The sequence below is a fragment of the Hydractinia symbiolongicarpus genome, chromosome 1 (genome assembly GCF_029227915.1).
Source record: "Hydractinia symbiolongicarpus strain clone_291-10 chromosome 1, HSymV2.1, whole genome shotgun sequence".
Lineage (NCBI taxonomy): Eukaryota > Metazoa > Cnidaria > Hydrozoa > Anthoathecata > Hydractiniidae > Hydractinia > Hydractinia symbiolongicarpus.
In genome coordinates this window covers 30,982,173-30,999,359 of record NC_079875.1, presented here as the reverse complement: position 1 = coordinate 30,999,359, position 17,187 = coordinate 30,982,173, and the positions used below count along the sequence as shown (strand labels likewise).

At 33.6% G+C, this 17,187-nt stretch overlaps 2 protein-coding genes across 2 annotated transcripts; both read left to right on the top strand.

Annotated features, from left to right (window-relative positions):
• Positions 1-1,697: 1,697 nt before the first annotated feature.
• On the top strand, positions 1,698-2,522 carry LOC130630045 (uncharacterized protein K02A2.6-like). The gene has a single exon (XM_057443447.1). The coding sequence runs from the start codon at positions 1,698-1,700 to the stop codon at positions 2,520-2,522; it is 825 nt and encodes a 274-aa protein (XP_057299430.1).
• Positions 2,523-11,399: 8,877 nt separating this feature from the next.
• LOC130649439 (ATP-dependent DNA helicase RecQ-like) lies at positions 11,400-16,931 on the top strand. Its single transcript, XM_057455717.1, has 2 exons — positions 11,400-12,151; positions 12,506-16,931. Exons 1-2 carry the CDS (start codon positions 11,610-11,612, stop codon positions 13,572-13,574), a joined length of 1,611 nt encoding a protein of 536 aa, XP_057311700.1. The 5' UTR covers positions 11,400-11,609; the 3' UTR covers positions 13,575-16,931.
• The last annotated feature ends 256 nt before the right edge of the window (positions 16,932-17,187 follow it).

Below are 17,187 nucleotides of genomic sequence, written 5' to 3'. Positions count from 1 at the left end.
AAAATCACAAATATATGATACTTGTCTCTTTTAAATGCGTCGTTTATCAATTTTACGAATAAAGTATATAGAACCTGAGACAAGGTTGTTGACCCTAAAGTAAAGTTATCCTGTATCAATACGAAAAATCGTAAATACATGACACTCGTCGCTTTGAACTACCTCGTTTATCAAATTTACGGCTAAAGTAGTTAGAACCTGAGACGAGGTTGTCGACAGTAAATGACAATTATCCTTTATCAATGCGAAATATCACAAATACATGACACTAGTCACTTTGAAGTGTCTCGTTTTATCAATTTCACGGCTAAAATATATAGAAACTGGAGACGATTTTGTTCACCTTAAGTGACACTTATCCTGTATCAATACGAAAAGTCGCAAATGTTATGTTCTATGTTTAGTATTGTGTTTCGCGAGTCTGTGTTTTATACTGTTTGTCACGTGTTTGTATATAAACCTGTATTTTTGTATCTAGAGTTAGTTTTATGTTGAGCATATAATACGAAGGACATTACTTGTATTCTCTGTGTGAAGCTCCATAATAAGTGGCGACGAAGGATAAAAATATGGCAAAAGCTCTTAGTAATATTCCTTGTGTTGAACCCTTTATAATTGAAGAAACTTCAGTGAATTTGGATAAGAAATGGATTGTATGGAAGGATGATCTGGAGTTATTATTAACTGCCAGTGGTAATACTCAAGAAGCACAGAAAAAGGCTTTAATTTTACACTGCGGTGGTCGAGATTTACGAGAGGTTTATCGCACGTTAAAAGCAGATACGGACACATATGCAGACGTCATTCAGAAACTCGACACATATTTTAAACCGAAAAATAAACATCAGGTATTAACGTTATGTATTCAAACAAACAAAACCGAAGGATGGCGAAAGTTCAGTTATTTATGTTGCAAGATTGAAACGATTAGGTGAGTCATGCGAATATGCTGATTTAAATACAGAAATCAAGGACCATTTCATACATACTTGTACATCGAGCTCGCTACAAAAGAAACTTTTACGTGAAGACACATTAACCCAGGAGATTTTATTAAAAGTAGCCAGAAATGGAAAATATCGTTATCCCAGGCAAACGAAATGAAAAACCCCAACGATGAGTCGATCGAAGAATTAAATCGTGTACGAGGTAAATTTAATAATCGTCACAAAAACAAACAGCAGAACAATTGTCAAAACTGTGGAGAAAAATTCTTTCCTGGACACTTATAAAGTTGCATGGCAATCGGTAAAATATGTTACGAATGTGGAAAGAAAAATCATTTATCGGCAGTTTGTTTATCATCGAAGCATGGCCAAAATTATCAACGACACCATAGAGATTTTAATTGCGACCGAACGAGAAAACGTGGTAACCAAGTACAAGAAAATGCGAGTAACAGTTCTATATCTGAGGAAGAGAGTGAGAATGAACATTCTTTATTCTCTGTCGAGAACAACAAAGTTTTAAATTCTGTTACAAATTGCGCCAAGATTTTAGTTGAAAATGTACCAATTAAATTAATGATAGACACTGGGTGTACAACAAGTGTCATAGATCGAGAAACATTTAGCAAATTATAATCTAAAAATTTAAACGTTGTTTTGAAAAGTTCAAAAACAAAACTTTATCCTTATGCTTCACAGCCTGTGAAAGTTGTTGGTAAATTCAACGCCCTTTTTGAAACAAAGAAACAAATGTGCTCAAGCGTGATTTGCGTAATTGACAAACAAAAAGCTGGAAATCTATTGGGTATCGACACCGCAAAACAATTGAAACTAGTAACAATCGCTAATGAAATTTCAACCAATGAGAAAATTCGAAATCATCATACCGAAAATCAAAACGTAGTACCGAATATACCGCAAGAAATAAAAACTTTGATAAACGACTTTAATGAATGTTTTCATGGTACCGGAACGATGAAAGATTACGAATGCAAACTACATGTCAAACCGGATGTTCAGCCGATTTATCAAAGAATGAGGAGCTATCATATACATCTTCAAAAACAAATAGACAGTGAAATTATACGTTTAGAGGAAGCTGGAATTATCGAGTCTGTGGAAAGACCGCAAGAATGGGTTTCAAATTTAGTAGCCACACCCAAATCATACAACTCAGTACGACTATGCTTAGATGCTCGCAGCATCAACACTGCGATACAAAGAGAAACGCATCCAATACCGACCCTCGAATCTATACTTGATGGCATGCATGGGAGTAAAATTTTTAGTAAAATAGATATGAAAGAAGCACACACACAAATAATGCTTGAGGAAGAATCGAGAAAACTGACAAATTTTCACACGTCTTTCGGCATTAAAAGATTTAAAAGATTGTGCTATGGATTAAACAATGCTTTTGAAGTATTTCAAAGATCATTGGATCAAACCATTGGTAAATTACGTAATGTGAAGTGCATTTCGGACGATACTATTGTTTACAACAAAAATTATGCCGAACATTTAGAAACTTTAAAAGATTTATTTACAAAAATAAAAGAGCTAGGACTGCGTTAAAACAAACGAAAATGTGTTTTTATGAAAGAGTCAATCTCATTTTTCGGAGTTGTTATTTCTTCGGAAGGAGTCAAGCCAGACCTAGAGAAAATTCAAAGTTTGGTAGAAGCATCGCACCCAACTTGTGTTACTGAACTAAGAAGTTTTCTTGGATTAAGTACTTATTTGTCAAGATTTATTGACAATTTTTCAAACAAAACTGTACCGCTAAGATTATTATTAAAGAAAGGTACGAAATTCATATAGGGAGCTGAGCAACAAAAGCATATGACGAGTTGAAGGACTGTCTAGTAAGCGATAAAGTAATCTCATTTTACGACCCGAATCTTAACACGGAATTAGTTACCGATGCATCAGGTTTTGGTATAGGAGGTGTACTTTTGCAAACCGACACCGACGGACATCAAAGACCAATACCATTTATATCGAGATCATCACCAGAAACCGAAAAACGATATGGTATAACAGAAAAAGAAGCACTGTCTGTAGTTTGGTGTACTGAAAAATATCATCATTTTTTATATGGTATGAAATGTAAATTAACAGTTGATCACAAACCACTTCAGTTTATATTTAAACCGCAAGCAAAGTTAAGCTCACGAATAGCGCGTTGGCAGCGAAAGTTACAGGCATACGATTTTGATATCAACTATGTTCGGGGAGAGCAAAACATTGCTGATTTTCTGTCACGACAACGAAATGCTCAACCATTGGACAAAGATCGCACAAACCAGTATATCAACTTTATTACGAAACACAGCACACCAATGTCAATTAATCAAAATGAAATCAGAAATGAAACATCTAAGGATTGTGAACTTCAGTTAATCTCACATGCAATTAAAACTGGAAATTGGGACAACCTTAAAGAATACAAAATTATGCAACAAGAGTTTTGTGAAGTCGATGGAATTAATCTCCGTGAAAATACAATTGTATTACCAAAATCACTTCGACAAACAGCTATCAACATTGCCCACCAAGGGCACTTAGGTGTTCAAAAAGTCAAGAATTTACTTCGCAGCAAAGTTTTTTGGAAAGGCATGGACAGTCATATCACAGAAGCATTATCGAAATGTAGGGCCTGTCAATCTGTAGGACCTTACCATGTACCAACACCTCTAATACCTTCACCATTACCAAACCATCCATAGGAGAAACTAGCTATCGATTTATTTGGTCCACTACCATCTGGAGACAAACTGTTAGTAGTAATGGACCTGTATTCAAGACATCCTATCGTGGAAGTTGTGAAAAACACTACTACTTCAAATATCATCAACAAGTTAGAGAATTTTCGTTATTTGGATATCCAGAGAAAGTTCGTACGGACAATGGACCCCCTTTTAGTCGAAATGATTTCAAAAAGTATTTGAAACTATACAATATCAAAGCCAAACATATTACACCCTATTATCCACAAGCAATTGGTGTAGTAAAAAGATTCATGAGAGTTATCAAGAAAACCATCCGAACAGCATCTTACGACAAAAAAAACTGGGTAAAAGAATTAAACAGAATGTTATTAAATTACAGAACATCAACACACATGGTAACTGGTCAAACGCCTTCCAGTTTACTGTTCAACAGATCCATCAATAATAATCTACCATTCATCGATCAGCCAAAACATCCATCAGATTCAGAAGTGAGAAATCGTCAAGAAGCTATCAATCGAAAAACGAAATAATGGTTCAATCAGAAAAAGAAAGCAACCGCATGGGACGTAGCTATCGACGATTACGTTATCCTGAGGAGAGAGAAGAATACTGATAAAACGAAGTCGAAGTATTACAAAACGATTTTTAAAGTTATTGACATCAATCGTAACATGGTCACAGTGATAAGTGAAAGAGGAAATAAATATACAAGAAATATTATGTATGTGAAAAAAGTACAATCACCTGAAACAGAAAAACCAGCCAAATTACCGCTAACAAATGGCAAACTTGAAAGAAACAAGTATCCATTACAGAACCGACAGAAATTTTATGGACACAACTGAAAATGAGATAACAGTTAAACATTTTTACATGATTTCGTGTGGACATTATATGTATATATTACCGGACGAGTCGATTTATGTTTTTATATAGCTGCCGGAATGTGTTATGTCCTATGTTTAGTACTGTGAGTCTGTGTTTTATACTGTGTGTCACGTGTTTGTATATAAACCTGTATTTTTGTATCTAGAAAGACATTACTTGTATTCTCTGTGTGAAGCTCCATAATACAAAGGTACAATTATCTTGTATTAATACGAAAAATAGCAAATACATGTCACTTTGAAATGCCTCGTTTATCAATTTTACGAGTAAAATATATAGAACCTGAGACGTTGTTGACCCCAAATGACAATTATCTTGTCAACACGAAGAATATATGAGACATTTGTATTTTTTAAATGCCTCGTTTATCAGTTTTACGACTAAAATATATAGAAACTGACACGAGCTTGCCGTCCCTAAGGTACATTTATCTTGTATCAATACGAAAAATCGCAAATACATGACACTCGTCACTTTGAAATGCCTCGTTTATCAATTTTACAACTAAAGGATATAGAAACGGAGACGAGCTTGTCGTCCTTAAGGTACAATTATCTTGTATCAATACGAAGAATCGCAAATATATGAGACATTTGTCTCTTTTAAATGCCTTGTTTATCAATTTAAAGGCTAAAATATATGAGCATATTTCGAAATTGATTTTTCTGTCGGATGGATGTTTGCTACTTTAGGGAATAATATCAAAAAGTTGGGCTTTCATGAGATTTGCTGAATACTTTCAAAAGATACAAGGCCATAAGATAATAAGATTCAAGTATGCAAACACGCAATTTTTATTTCCAATTTTCTTTAATCGACCATAAACTATTTCTGTCGGAAGGATTCGATATATTTTCAATTTATGGTGCTAAATACTTAACCTGGATTTTTATCGAATTAGGGACAAAAGACATCACTATTTCAAGTTTTCTGGTATCATTAATATATATCTAATGAAAACAAAAAGACAAAATATACCATAGAAAAATGTTTATGAAACAAATATCATTACAAGGTTATACAATAAATCTGTCGGAAGGATCTGTCAGATGGACAATTTTGTTTCGAAATTTTAACATTTGAAAAATCGAGTTCTTTATGTCTTTGCGAGTTATTAACTGGATGTCGTTTTCGAATCAGTAAATGATTTGAAGCTAAAAAGTTTTTATTTCTAGAAATCTCAAAGAAAGGTAAATTGTCCATCCGACAGATTAATCACTTGAAAATAAAGAATGTTTGCATCGATATGCTGAAATCACATTTATAAAAAGATGTTCATTTTTGCTATATTTTGCAAGGTGTATTTCCATGCTTGAATTATCTGATTTTCATTGATTATAAATCCTTTTTCCCTCAGCAGAAATCGTCACCGAATCTAAGAAAAGTCCATCCGACAGATTTATCATTACAGTTAAAGATTTGTAATAAATTATTCGAAATAACCTAAAAGCAACTTTCATGAAACCATTAAAGGCATATTGAACACTTTAACCAGTCCTCCTTCTCATTTTCATGATCGTATGACCCAGCACACAGGGCACAAATGCTCCTCATAAGAGATAAACTCTCATATTCTTTTTCTTCTTGGCCACATTCTAGCATACGATTATTACTGTACTGTTGTATTTTGAATGGTTCTTCATCGTTAGACAAATAAAAAAACTTTAACTCACATCCTCCATTCACAACCTCCCGTGACCATTTGTGGATTTTCAATGTGTCTGGAATCTTCGGCGCTTTGTTAATATCTTCCTTTAAGTAGATCTGTTTGAAAGAGTGATGTGATTGAAGGAACAAGCCGATTTGCAGCATCACAAAATTCTTTTGCGGAATTGACAACGACTTTTCCCGATTTAACGTGTCGAAAACGACGTTCTTAATGGTGCCACCGATGCCGTCCATTGGCTCCTTTCCATGGTGGGCCTCGTTGAAATGCCATTCTAGATCTAAATCTGATCTGTATTGTGAAAGAATTTTAAACACAAATCTAGATCTGAACTGCGCGGCGCAGCCATCATTTCATAAAATAATCTTCTTCAGTTGCACAAACTTTTCAATTTCAAGTATGATCATGTGTCATAAGTCATCGATGCGATCCGTGAATGATCACTACTCTCACTAACGACTGTTACCGGCTTCTTGACCAACTCAGCAGAAGCGTTTGGCTTGAAATATACGCACGCTGTGAATATGCTGAATGAAGATTGTCCGAAGTATGCAGATTGAATTTCATCCTGCTGTTTATTTTTATAACTCTCGCTGTAGTCGACGTGAATTAATACCGTCCCCTGCTCCATATTTTTCTTTTCTTTGTTGTACGCAGAATTCTAAACAGGAAAAGGAAATAAATTTGAAAAATAAATCATGCCTAATGAATACTTGATGACTTTAGAGATACTAAGTTTTGAGTGTAATTACTGGCAGCATTATATTCCTCACCTGTTTGAGCTAACAACCAGGTGCCCTTTAGTAAGGTATAGTAGGAATAATAGAAAATCTGTCGGATGGACATTCTCATTTTCTAAATCATTGATCCAAACTTTAAACTATACTTTTTCTGGTTATTTTCTCGCTTTTCTTCTGACTTTACCATTTAGTTCTTTGATTCATTGATTAAAATTTGAAAATTACTCTAATATAACGAAGAGTAAAACGTCTTTTAGACCCCTATTTTGATAGAATTTATCTGTCGGATGGACCATTGGTATTCGTGAAATTTAAAAAACAATGCCATATCAGGAGTTTCCAGATCAGCTCTCTCTGGTTCAAGCAATCCAAGATTTGATACTTTTGAAAATAATAGATTGTAAACACATGATATATCCATGGAATATTGATTTTTATGTAACCAAAATCTGTCGGATGGACAAGTTTGAACTGGATACGCTAAATTTTTTAACTATGGTTCTTATTAAAATTTGATTTTTAGTTTGGAAACTTATAACAGATATTAATAGTTAAGAGACAATTCCAAAGCGATCTTATCATGACGCATCCGATCATTTTAGCGCTGTAATTAGTTGTCCATCCGACAGATTTATTTAGTTACTCGCTCATACGATCAGGACCGTATAGGACAGAAGTCTTTGTTTGCAAAGAAAACCTTTTAATTTTATCGAAGTTGGGACATTAATTAAACCATTTTTGAAGAAATATCACACAACACTTCAATTTTAAATTTTTCTAGCAGTGTTGACCAATTTCGAAATATGCTCATATAGAACCTGAGACGAGGTTGTTGACCCTAAATGACAATTATCTTGTATCAATACGAAAAATCGCAAATACATGTCACTTTGAAATGCCTCGTTTATCAATTTTACGAGTAAAATATATAGAACCTGAGACGTTGTTGACCCCAAATGACAATTATCTTGTCAACACGAAGAATATATGAGACATTTCTCTTTTTTAAATGCCTCGTTTATCAATTTTACGACTAAAATATATAGAACCTGAGACGAGGTTGTCGATCCTAAGTGACAATTGTCCTGTAACAATACGAAAAATCGCTAATACATGGCACTGGTCACTTTGAAATGCCTCGTTTATCAATTTTACGAGTAAAATATATAGAACCTGAGACGTTGTTGACCCCAAATGACAATTATCTTGTCAACACGAAGAATATATGAGACATTTCTCTTTTTTAAATGCCTCGTTTATCAATTATACGCCTAAAATACATAGAACCTGAGACGAGGTTGTCGATCCTAAGTGACAATTGTCCTGTATCAATACGAAAAATCGCTAATACATGGCACTGGTCACTTTGAAATGCCCCGTTTATCAATTTTACGGCTAAAATACATAGAAACTGGGACGAGGTTGTCGACCCTAAATGACAATTATCTTGTATCAATACGAAAAATAGCAAGTACATGACACTCGTCACTTTGAAATGCCTCGTTTATCAATTTTACAACTACAATATATAGAAACTGACCCGTTGTTCACCCTAAGGTACAATTATCTTGTATCAATACGAAAAATCGCAAATATGGCACCTGAGACGAGATTGTCGTCCCTAAATGACAATTATCTTGTGTCAGTACGAAAATTGGCAAGTATATCAGACATTTGTCTCTTTTAAATGCGTCGTTTATCAATTTTACGGCTAAAATATATAGAAACTGAGATGAGGTTGTCCACCCTAAATGACAATTATCTTGTACGAACACGAAGAATCGCAAAATGACAATTATCTTGTACGAACACGAAGAATCGCAAATACATGACACTCGTCACTTTGAAATGCCTCGTTTATCAATTTTACAACTAAAATATATGGAACCTGAGACGAGATTGTCATCCCTAAATGAAAATTATCTTGTATCAATACGAAAAATCGCAAATATATCAGACATTTGTCTCTTTCAAATGCCTCGTTTATCAATTTTACGACTAAAGTAAATGGCACCTGAGACGAGGTTGCCGTCCCTAAATGACAATTATCTTGTATCAACACGAAGAATCGCAAATATATGAAACATTTGTCTCTTTTAAATGTCTTGTTTATCAATTTTAAGGCTAAAATATATAGAACCTGAGACGAGGTTGTTGACCCTAAATGACAATTATCATGTATCAATACGAAAAATCGCAAATACATGTCACTATGAAATGCCTCGTTTATCAATTTTACGAGTAAAATATACAGAACCTGAAACGTTGTTGACCCCAAATGACATTTATCTTGTATCACCACAAAGAATCGCAAATATATGAGACATCTATCTCTTGAATCCCTCGTTTATCAATTTTACCGCTAAAATACATAGAACCTGAGACGAGGTTGTCGACCTTAAGTGACAATTATCCTGTATCAATGCGAAAAATCGCAAGTACGTGACACTCGTCATTTTGAAATGCCTCGTTTATCAATTTTACGGCTAAATTATATAGAACCTCAGACGAGGTTGTCAACCCTAAGTGACAATGATCCTGTATCAATACGAAAAAGGGCAAATATATAACACTCATCACTTTGAAATGCCTCGTTTATCAATTTTACGGCTAAGATATATAGAAACTGAGACGAGCTTGTCGTCCCTAAGGTACAATTATCTTGTATCAATACAAAAAATCGCAAATACATGTCACTTTAAAATGCCTCGTTTTTCAATTTTACGAGTAAAATATATAGAACCTGAGACGTTGTTGACCCCAAATGACATTTATCTTGTATCAACACGAAGAATCGCAAATATATGAGACATCTGTCTCTTTTAAATGCCTCGTTTATCAGTTTTACGGCTAAAATACATAGAAACTGGGACGAGGTTGTCGACCCTAAATGACAATTATCTTGTATCAATACGAAAAATAGCAAGTACATGACACTCGTCACTTTGAAATGCGTCGTTTATCAATTTTACAACTAAAATATATAGAAACTGACCCGTTGTTCACCCTAAGGTACAATTATCTTGTATCAATACGAAGAATATATGAGACATTTGTCTTTTTTAAATGCCTCATTTATCAATTTTACGACTAAAATATATAGAACCTGAGACGATGTACTCGACCCTAAATTACAATTATCTTGTATCAATACGAAAAATCGCAAGTACATGACACTCGTCACTTTGAAATGCATCGTTTATCATTTATACGCCTAAAATACATAGAACCTGAGACGAGGTTGTTGACCCTAAGTGATAATTATCTTGTATCAATACAAAAAATCGCAAGTACATGACACTCGTCACTTTGAAATGCATCGTTTATCAATTTTAGAACTATAATATTTGGAAGCTGAGACGAGATTGTCGTCCCTAAATGACAATTATCTTGTATCAACACGAAGAATCGCAATTATATGAGACATTTGTCTCTTTTAAATGCCTTGTTTATCAATTTTAAGGCTAAAATATATGGAACCTGAGACGAGGTTGTTGACCCTAAATGACATTTATCTTGTATCAATACAAAAAATCGCAAATACATGTCACTTTAAAATGCCTCGTTTTTCAATTTTACGAGTAAAATATATAGAACCTGAGACGTTGTTGACCCCAAATGACATTTATCTTGTATCAACACGAAGAATCGCAAATATATGAGACATCTGTCTCTTTTAAATGCCTCGTTTATCAGTTTTACGGCTAAAATACATAGAAACTGGGACGAGGTTGTCGACCCTAAATGACAATTATCTTGTATCAATACGAAAAATAGCAAGTACATGACACTCGTCACTTTGAAATGCGTCGTTTATCAATTTTACAACTAAAATATATAGAAACTGACCCGTTGTTCACCCTAAGGTACAATTATCTTGTATCAATACGAAGAATATATGAGACATTTGTCTTTTTTAAATGCCTCATTTATCAATTTTACGACTAAAATATATAGAACCTGAGACGATGTACTCGACCCTAAATTACAATTATCTTGTATCAATACGAAAAATCGCAAGTACATGACACTCGTCACTTTGAAATGCATCGTTTATCATTTATACGCCTAAAATACATAGAACCTGAGACGAGGTTGTTGACCCTAAGTGATAATTATCTTGTATCAATACAAAAAGTCGCAAGTACATGACACTCGTCACTTTGAAATGTATCGTTTATCAATTTTAGAACTATAATATTTGGAACCTGAGACGAGATTGTCGTCCCTAAATGACAATTATCTTGTATCAACACGAAGAATCGCAATTATATGAGACATTTGTCTCTTTTAAATGCCTTGTTTATCAATTTTAAGGCTAAAATATATGGAACCTGAGACGAAGTTGTTGACCCTAAATGACAATTATCTTGTCAACCTCGATCCCAGGACAAGTTGTCTCTTTTTGAATATCGTTCGGCGAGACGAACATGGCCCTGGTGGAGGCTGGTCAAAAATCTTTGATTTTCGCAGATTTTTAATTAATGCACTCGTGTCTCGTTTATCAGGAATTTTATACTTCCTAGTCTTTGGTAAGCGAGTTTCAATTTAATTATTAGGGTCTGGATTTTATCGTGATCGATGGAAATAGAACTTTTTAGTGAAGACTGGACCTTGAAGGCTTTAGGTCGTGATGGCTCTAACGTATATTGATATTTTAAAGCGAATATCTTTCGCATTAAATAATTACATTTTTCAGTTTTGCCTGAAACCAAAGCAAGTCATATGTTTGGAAGCTTTGTTAAAGGGGAATGATGTGGTGGCAGTTCTGCCTACTGGATTTGGAAAATCAATTATTTTTCATTTACTTGCTGATCTCTTCCCAGTTAAAAATGAAAAGAATATTGTTTTGGTCATCAGCCCTTTAACTTCCATTATAAATGATCAGGTGAAATACTTGAATGGGATTGTTTTTTCTGCTGCTGTATTGAACTTGGAACAGAGGAAGTTTGAGGCAGATGAGAGCTTGTTTGGAAGTAATGATGCAGTGGAGGACGACCATGATGGTACAAATATTACAATTGATTGTGGTATTAAAAACGGAGATATTAAGATTTTATTTGCCCATCCAGAATCCTTTTTATCTGATCAAGGGCGTTCAATTTTAAAGAGCAAAATTTATCAACAAAATGTGGTAGCTTGCGTGGTTGATGAAGCGCATTGTGTTGAAATGTGGTAAGTAAACTAGCTCTAGCTGGCTATTCAAGAATATAGATTATAAAATTATAAAAAAACTTTGGTGGTTTTTAAAATTCATTTTATAAAATAATAATGAAGTACTGTAGGTATGTATATAGCACATATCATATGAAATATTTAACAAAACTGAATATATACAGTATAAAAATCTGTTATATATATATAGCTATATGTAATATATATATATGAAAATATATAATGAAACTAATATAAACGAACATATCTTTTGACAAGTTGATAATATATATCTGTTGGTACATAATATAATAAATTGCTAATATATTAGCTATACAAAATTTAAAAAAAAAACACTCCATTTATATGTTTTAGGGGTGCTGAATTTCGTGAAGATTTTGGAAAATTATGCACACTGAAAGCTCTTTTTCCAAGCACACCCATGATTGCTTTGACAGCAACTGCACCCCCAAGCAAAATAAAAAATTTAAAAGAGAAACTATGTTTCAGTCCTTATTGTAAGGTTGTTGTTGCAAATCCAAATAGAAAAAATATATTTTTGAAGAAATTGCCAAGACGCGGAAACAACTTTGGCTTAAGAAGCTATGACGATATTTTAGTTCCCATTGCTAAAGAGTTAAATAAATTACGGGATGATTATCCCATGACAATCATTTACATGAAGCTAAAATATTGTGGCTATGCTTATTCGTTATTTCAGCAAACAGTAACTCCAAATAACACAAAACTATTTTGTCAATTTCATGCTCCTCAAACATCTAGAATGAAGAAAGAAATCTTAGATGAAATTACAAAACAAGATTCGTCTATTAGAGTTGTGTTTGCAACCACAGCACTCGGGATAGGTGTTAATGCACCAAAGGTTACTGAAGTTATCCACATAACGCCTCCAGCCAATATTGAATCTTACATGCAAGAAATTGGTAGAGCTGGAAGGCGTGGGCAAAACTCAACTGCAACATTGTATTACAATAATGCAGATATTGCTGTTAATAAAAATAATGTTGACGATAGCATGAAGTGCTTCTGCAAAACAGATCTGTGCTTAAGGAAATTTATTCTAAATTTCTTTGGTTTTAAAAAATATGAACAAGATAATTGTTGCTCAAATTGTACAAAGTCTAATTTGCTGATAAAAGAAACAACATTACCTTGCCGTGATTTAGTATCAGAAGATGCTTTTAAATGCTTACAAACTGAGCTGAAAGAAATTATTGAAACTTGGAGACTTTCGCTATTGACTACCCTTGATCAAACTTATGAACTTCCATCTATCAATAAAAATTTGGTTCAAACACTATTAAGTAAACTTCCATTTATAAGATCTAAAAATGATCTGTTATTTGAATATGATGTTTGGGATGATCAATATGCTACCACCATATACGATAAAATAAATAAGTATGCCCCAAAGCATAAATAATTTAGGTATATATATAAATATATATAAACAAACTTTAAAATATATAGTATATAATATTCACTTCTGATAAAACAAACTTGTAAGATTAAAAGCACTCAGTAGACAGAATTTAAAAAAGTTCTACTTTTTCTGGAGGTTTGAATTATCAGCAGTCAATGTTAGCATAAATAATATATATACGTTTATGGAACTCACCTTGATATAACAGATTCTTACTTTATAAAATCCTAGGGAACATATAGCTGTAATTTATGTTTTTCTAACCATTTTTGATGTTCTACAATATTCAAGTAACGTAGTGGGGAACGTTTAATATCAGGAAAACTTTGATGAGCTCTTCCAACAATGTGGCTAAATGGGCGAAGATTAAGCAGGTCGTTTGTCATCTCTTTTTCATCAGATATGGACTCTCGTTTAGAGTGTTGGACCGATGTATCATGAATATTTAGGTTTTGATCATAATTTTCTTTGATTTCTTTTACACCGCTCACAGCCTTGCACACTTTGCTAATGGATTTTATTGTTTTATTTGCTCCCATTCTTTGCACGATGTGTTTTCCTAAACGATTACTGATTTCTTGTGATAGATCATCTTCAATGTTTTGCCCTGCTCCACCTCTCCAATTTGAAAAGTATCCCCATTTGAACTCCTCAGACAATCTAGGTGTCAACAAGCATTCTACTTGTGCAATGCTTACAAACATCTCTATCGCATATTTACTGTATGCACCAAGTGATCGAAATATTGACAACAAAAGCTTTTGATTGATGAGGTTTCTGTCACCATCTCCTTCTTTAGCTGTATCTTTCATCTGAAGGATGAGGACTGTTAAGAAAATGATACACAGACCGTAATTTTTCACTTGATCACCATCTTCAATTGATTTTTGGAGAACAAATTGATCGACAAAATTATCCAGTAAAGTGTTAAAATATTCTTTTTTTACCTCTTTGCTAGCATGCACCAAATTTTTAGGAAAGGGATGTCATTTTGGTTCATCTTCCAATGTATCCATCTCCAAAAAAGACATTGCTGCTATAACAACATATGCTCTACCAACACTTAAAAACAGATCTTTACTACCTTCGTATGAGTCTAACACTTTACCTGGGGTTGAATTCCTTCTATTCATTTTCTTCCTGAAATACTTCAGTGTTCCTATCTGGTTGACAGAGTTTGCTGAGTAAAGCAGAGCAAATGAATATTGAAGTAAAGATGCCTTACAGTGCCACATTGCAGCTTTGAAAGGGGAACAATGCTCCAACCGGTCTGTTGGTGTGTGATTCCCAGCTAATAGGGATTTCGCACCAGCGAAACGGACTCGTGTCAGCTGATCACCACTAAACATTATTTTCATGTCCTTCATTGGATCTTCGTTGGTAAACACAGTATGAGAATATGATTGACCTGGCTCAGCTGTGTTTTCAGGTAATGGTGTATTGTCGATAATTGGCATGTCAGTCAGTTTACCAGCCTTTTGGTATATCTCTGCAATCCATTTCTCATATGTTCGCAGGATCTCGACACAATCTGCATACCTTGCTTCATTTGCATCAATGATCGGCATTGAAATTATTGTTGACTTTTGGGACATTTTGTCACTAAATCTGTTGTCAATATGATCTGGGATTACTTTTTTTAAAAATTTAAATTTTGGGAAAAACTCAACCAGAATTCTTCCAATCAGAACCTTTGTTGTCTGTCTGTAACATTCCCATTCTGCCATATTGACAGCAAATTTCTTCCTGTCCATATATCGAATATCTCCAATTGGCTGGTTGTTTGGAAGATGGTCAAAAGGAATTCTGTTTGCGATTAGATTTGTTGCAAAAAGATGGTAATCTTTGTTGTCAACACCCTTTCTTGTCTCCACTAGTACTTTCAGATCCCAGTTATCGCCGCTTCCTCTGAGTGTTGTGTTGTTTTTCACTAAATCAATCGCCTTTTCCATATAGTGGCTTCCAATCAAGTTTAACAGATTTCCTTTCATCTTGTGTGACAGGCATACTCCTAGTTTGTTGAATCTTTCTTGTAACTAGAATATAAGTACCCAACATAGCTTAATTTAGTTGTTCGTTATGTTTACTTATATCCAAAAACATGTTTTAATGAAAAGTTTTAATATATATATATATACATTTGGAATTTTTTGGATAAATTTTCACCTTTCTATAAAAAGCAAAATAAGAACAGAAACTTTTTCTATTAGTCGGAGTTAAAATCTCAAGAGCATTTCCCATTATTTACATCTTACATCTACTGACTTATATATTACCTTTTTGCTGCATCGACCCTCAATGATCAAAACAGTGTTGACTCTCTGATATAAACTAAGTTCATGCCACCGCATTTGCATCAGTATGGAATATATGAAACAAAATTTGTTTTTAGTTTCAAGTACAATATCCTTTTGCCCACACACAGCACTAAGAACATCAACAAGTAATGGATGATTTTCTTTGATCTCAGCCCACAGTTTTTCAATATTAAAATTTTGCATCTCTTCATACCTCTTTTGTGTAAAATTGATGGTTTTTTTCTTGTGGCAAGTTTTTTACAGGAACTTTTCAAATTATTAATATAATTATTTTTCAAATATGTAGATATAGTTGGACAGTGGTTAATGATTGTATTTGCTACTACCATATTATTATTGGATTTAAGCGCTGTTTCCAGTTTTAACTTTTGCATTGCTGGTATATTGTCTTCGGGAGAAACAATATTGCGTGGTTGCAGTTGTGTGGTAGGAACTTCAGTTAACTCCTTGTTTTCAGCAAAGTTAAGTTGCTTTCTAGATTTTCCTTTTTCGTTCTTTTTCTCACTTTCAATAGTTTGATTTTTCTCGTTATGCGGAGACAATATGCCACGTTTGACAGACACGTTTTGTCGTAACTGAATTTGATTCAGTTGAACATTTTTCCGAAAGTCTGACATTTTCTCGACAAAGGTGACACAAGACTGACATATAACAGTTGGAAGAGCATCCAGTTCCGTTGTTCTTAACCCACATGTTAGACTTATTTTGTTCTCAATGTTTTTGTTTTTTCCAATATTGCTGAATATTTTTATAAACAAAGATTTTTGTTTTAATTTGGCACATAACCTGCAGAAATTTCCATCATTGGAAGTGTTACGAAAGTAAATCTTCTTAGGAGTAGCTGGCTTAGCCATTCTTCTATACCTTGAATAAAAAAAGAAAATTTTTATATTTAGCAATATAGATGTATATATATAAATGTATAGATAGCTTTGTGTTTTTATCTTATATATAATCCCTTACCATTTTAAGAGTTAACAGAATTCTTGCAATATGTAAAATCTGTGTAATTAGCATGGAAAATACATCCAATCCTTTATCTGTTTTTGCGTTGATGTAGCTAACTGCGCTTACTTTGTATTCTGATGTTCAGTAGTAATAATAATAATAAATAACTAGTATCCATCTATCTGTAAGTATATATATGTCTACACTTCTTGTTTTATAACTAGCTAGCTCTAGACAATCTCTTGGTCAGTTGCTAATATTAATTTGAGCATAAGTAGCATGTAGTTACATACAAGCACATCTGGACTGAGAGTTAACTAGTTACAACTAATTGAAGCCATAAAAGT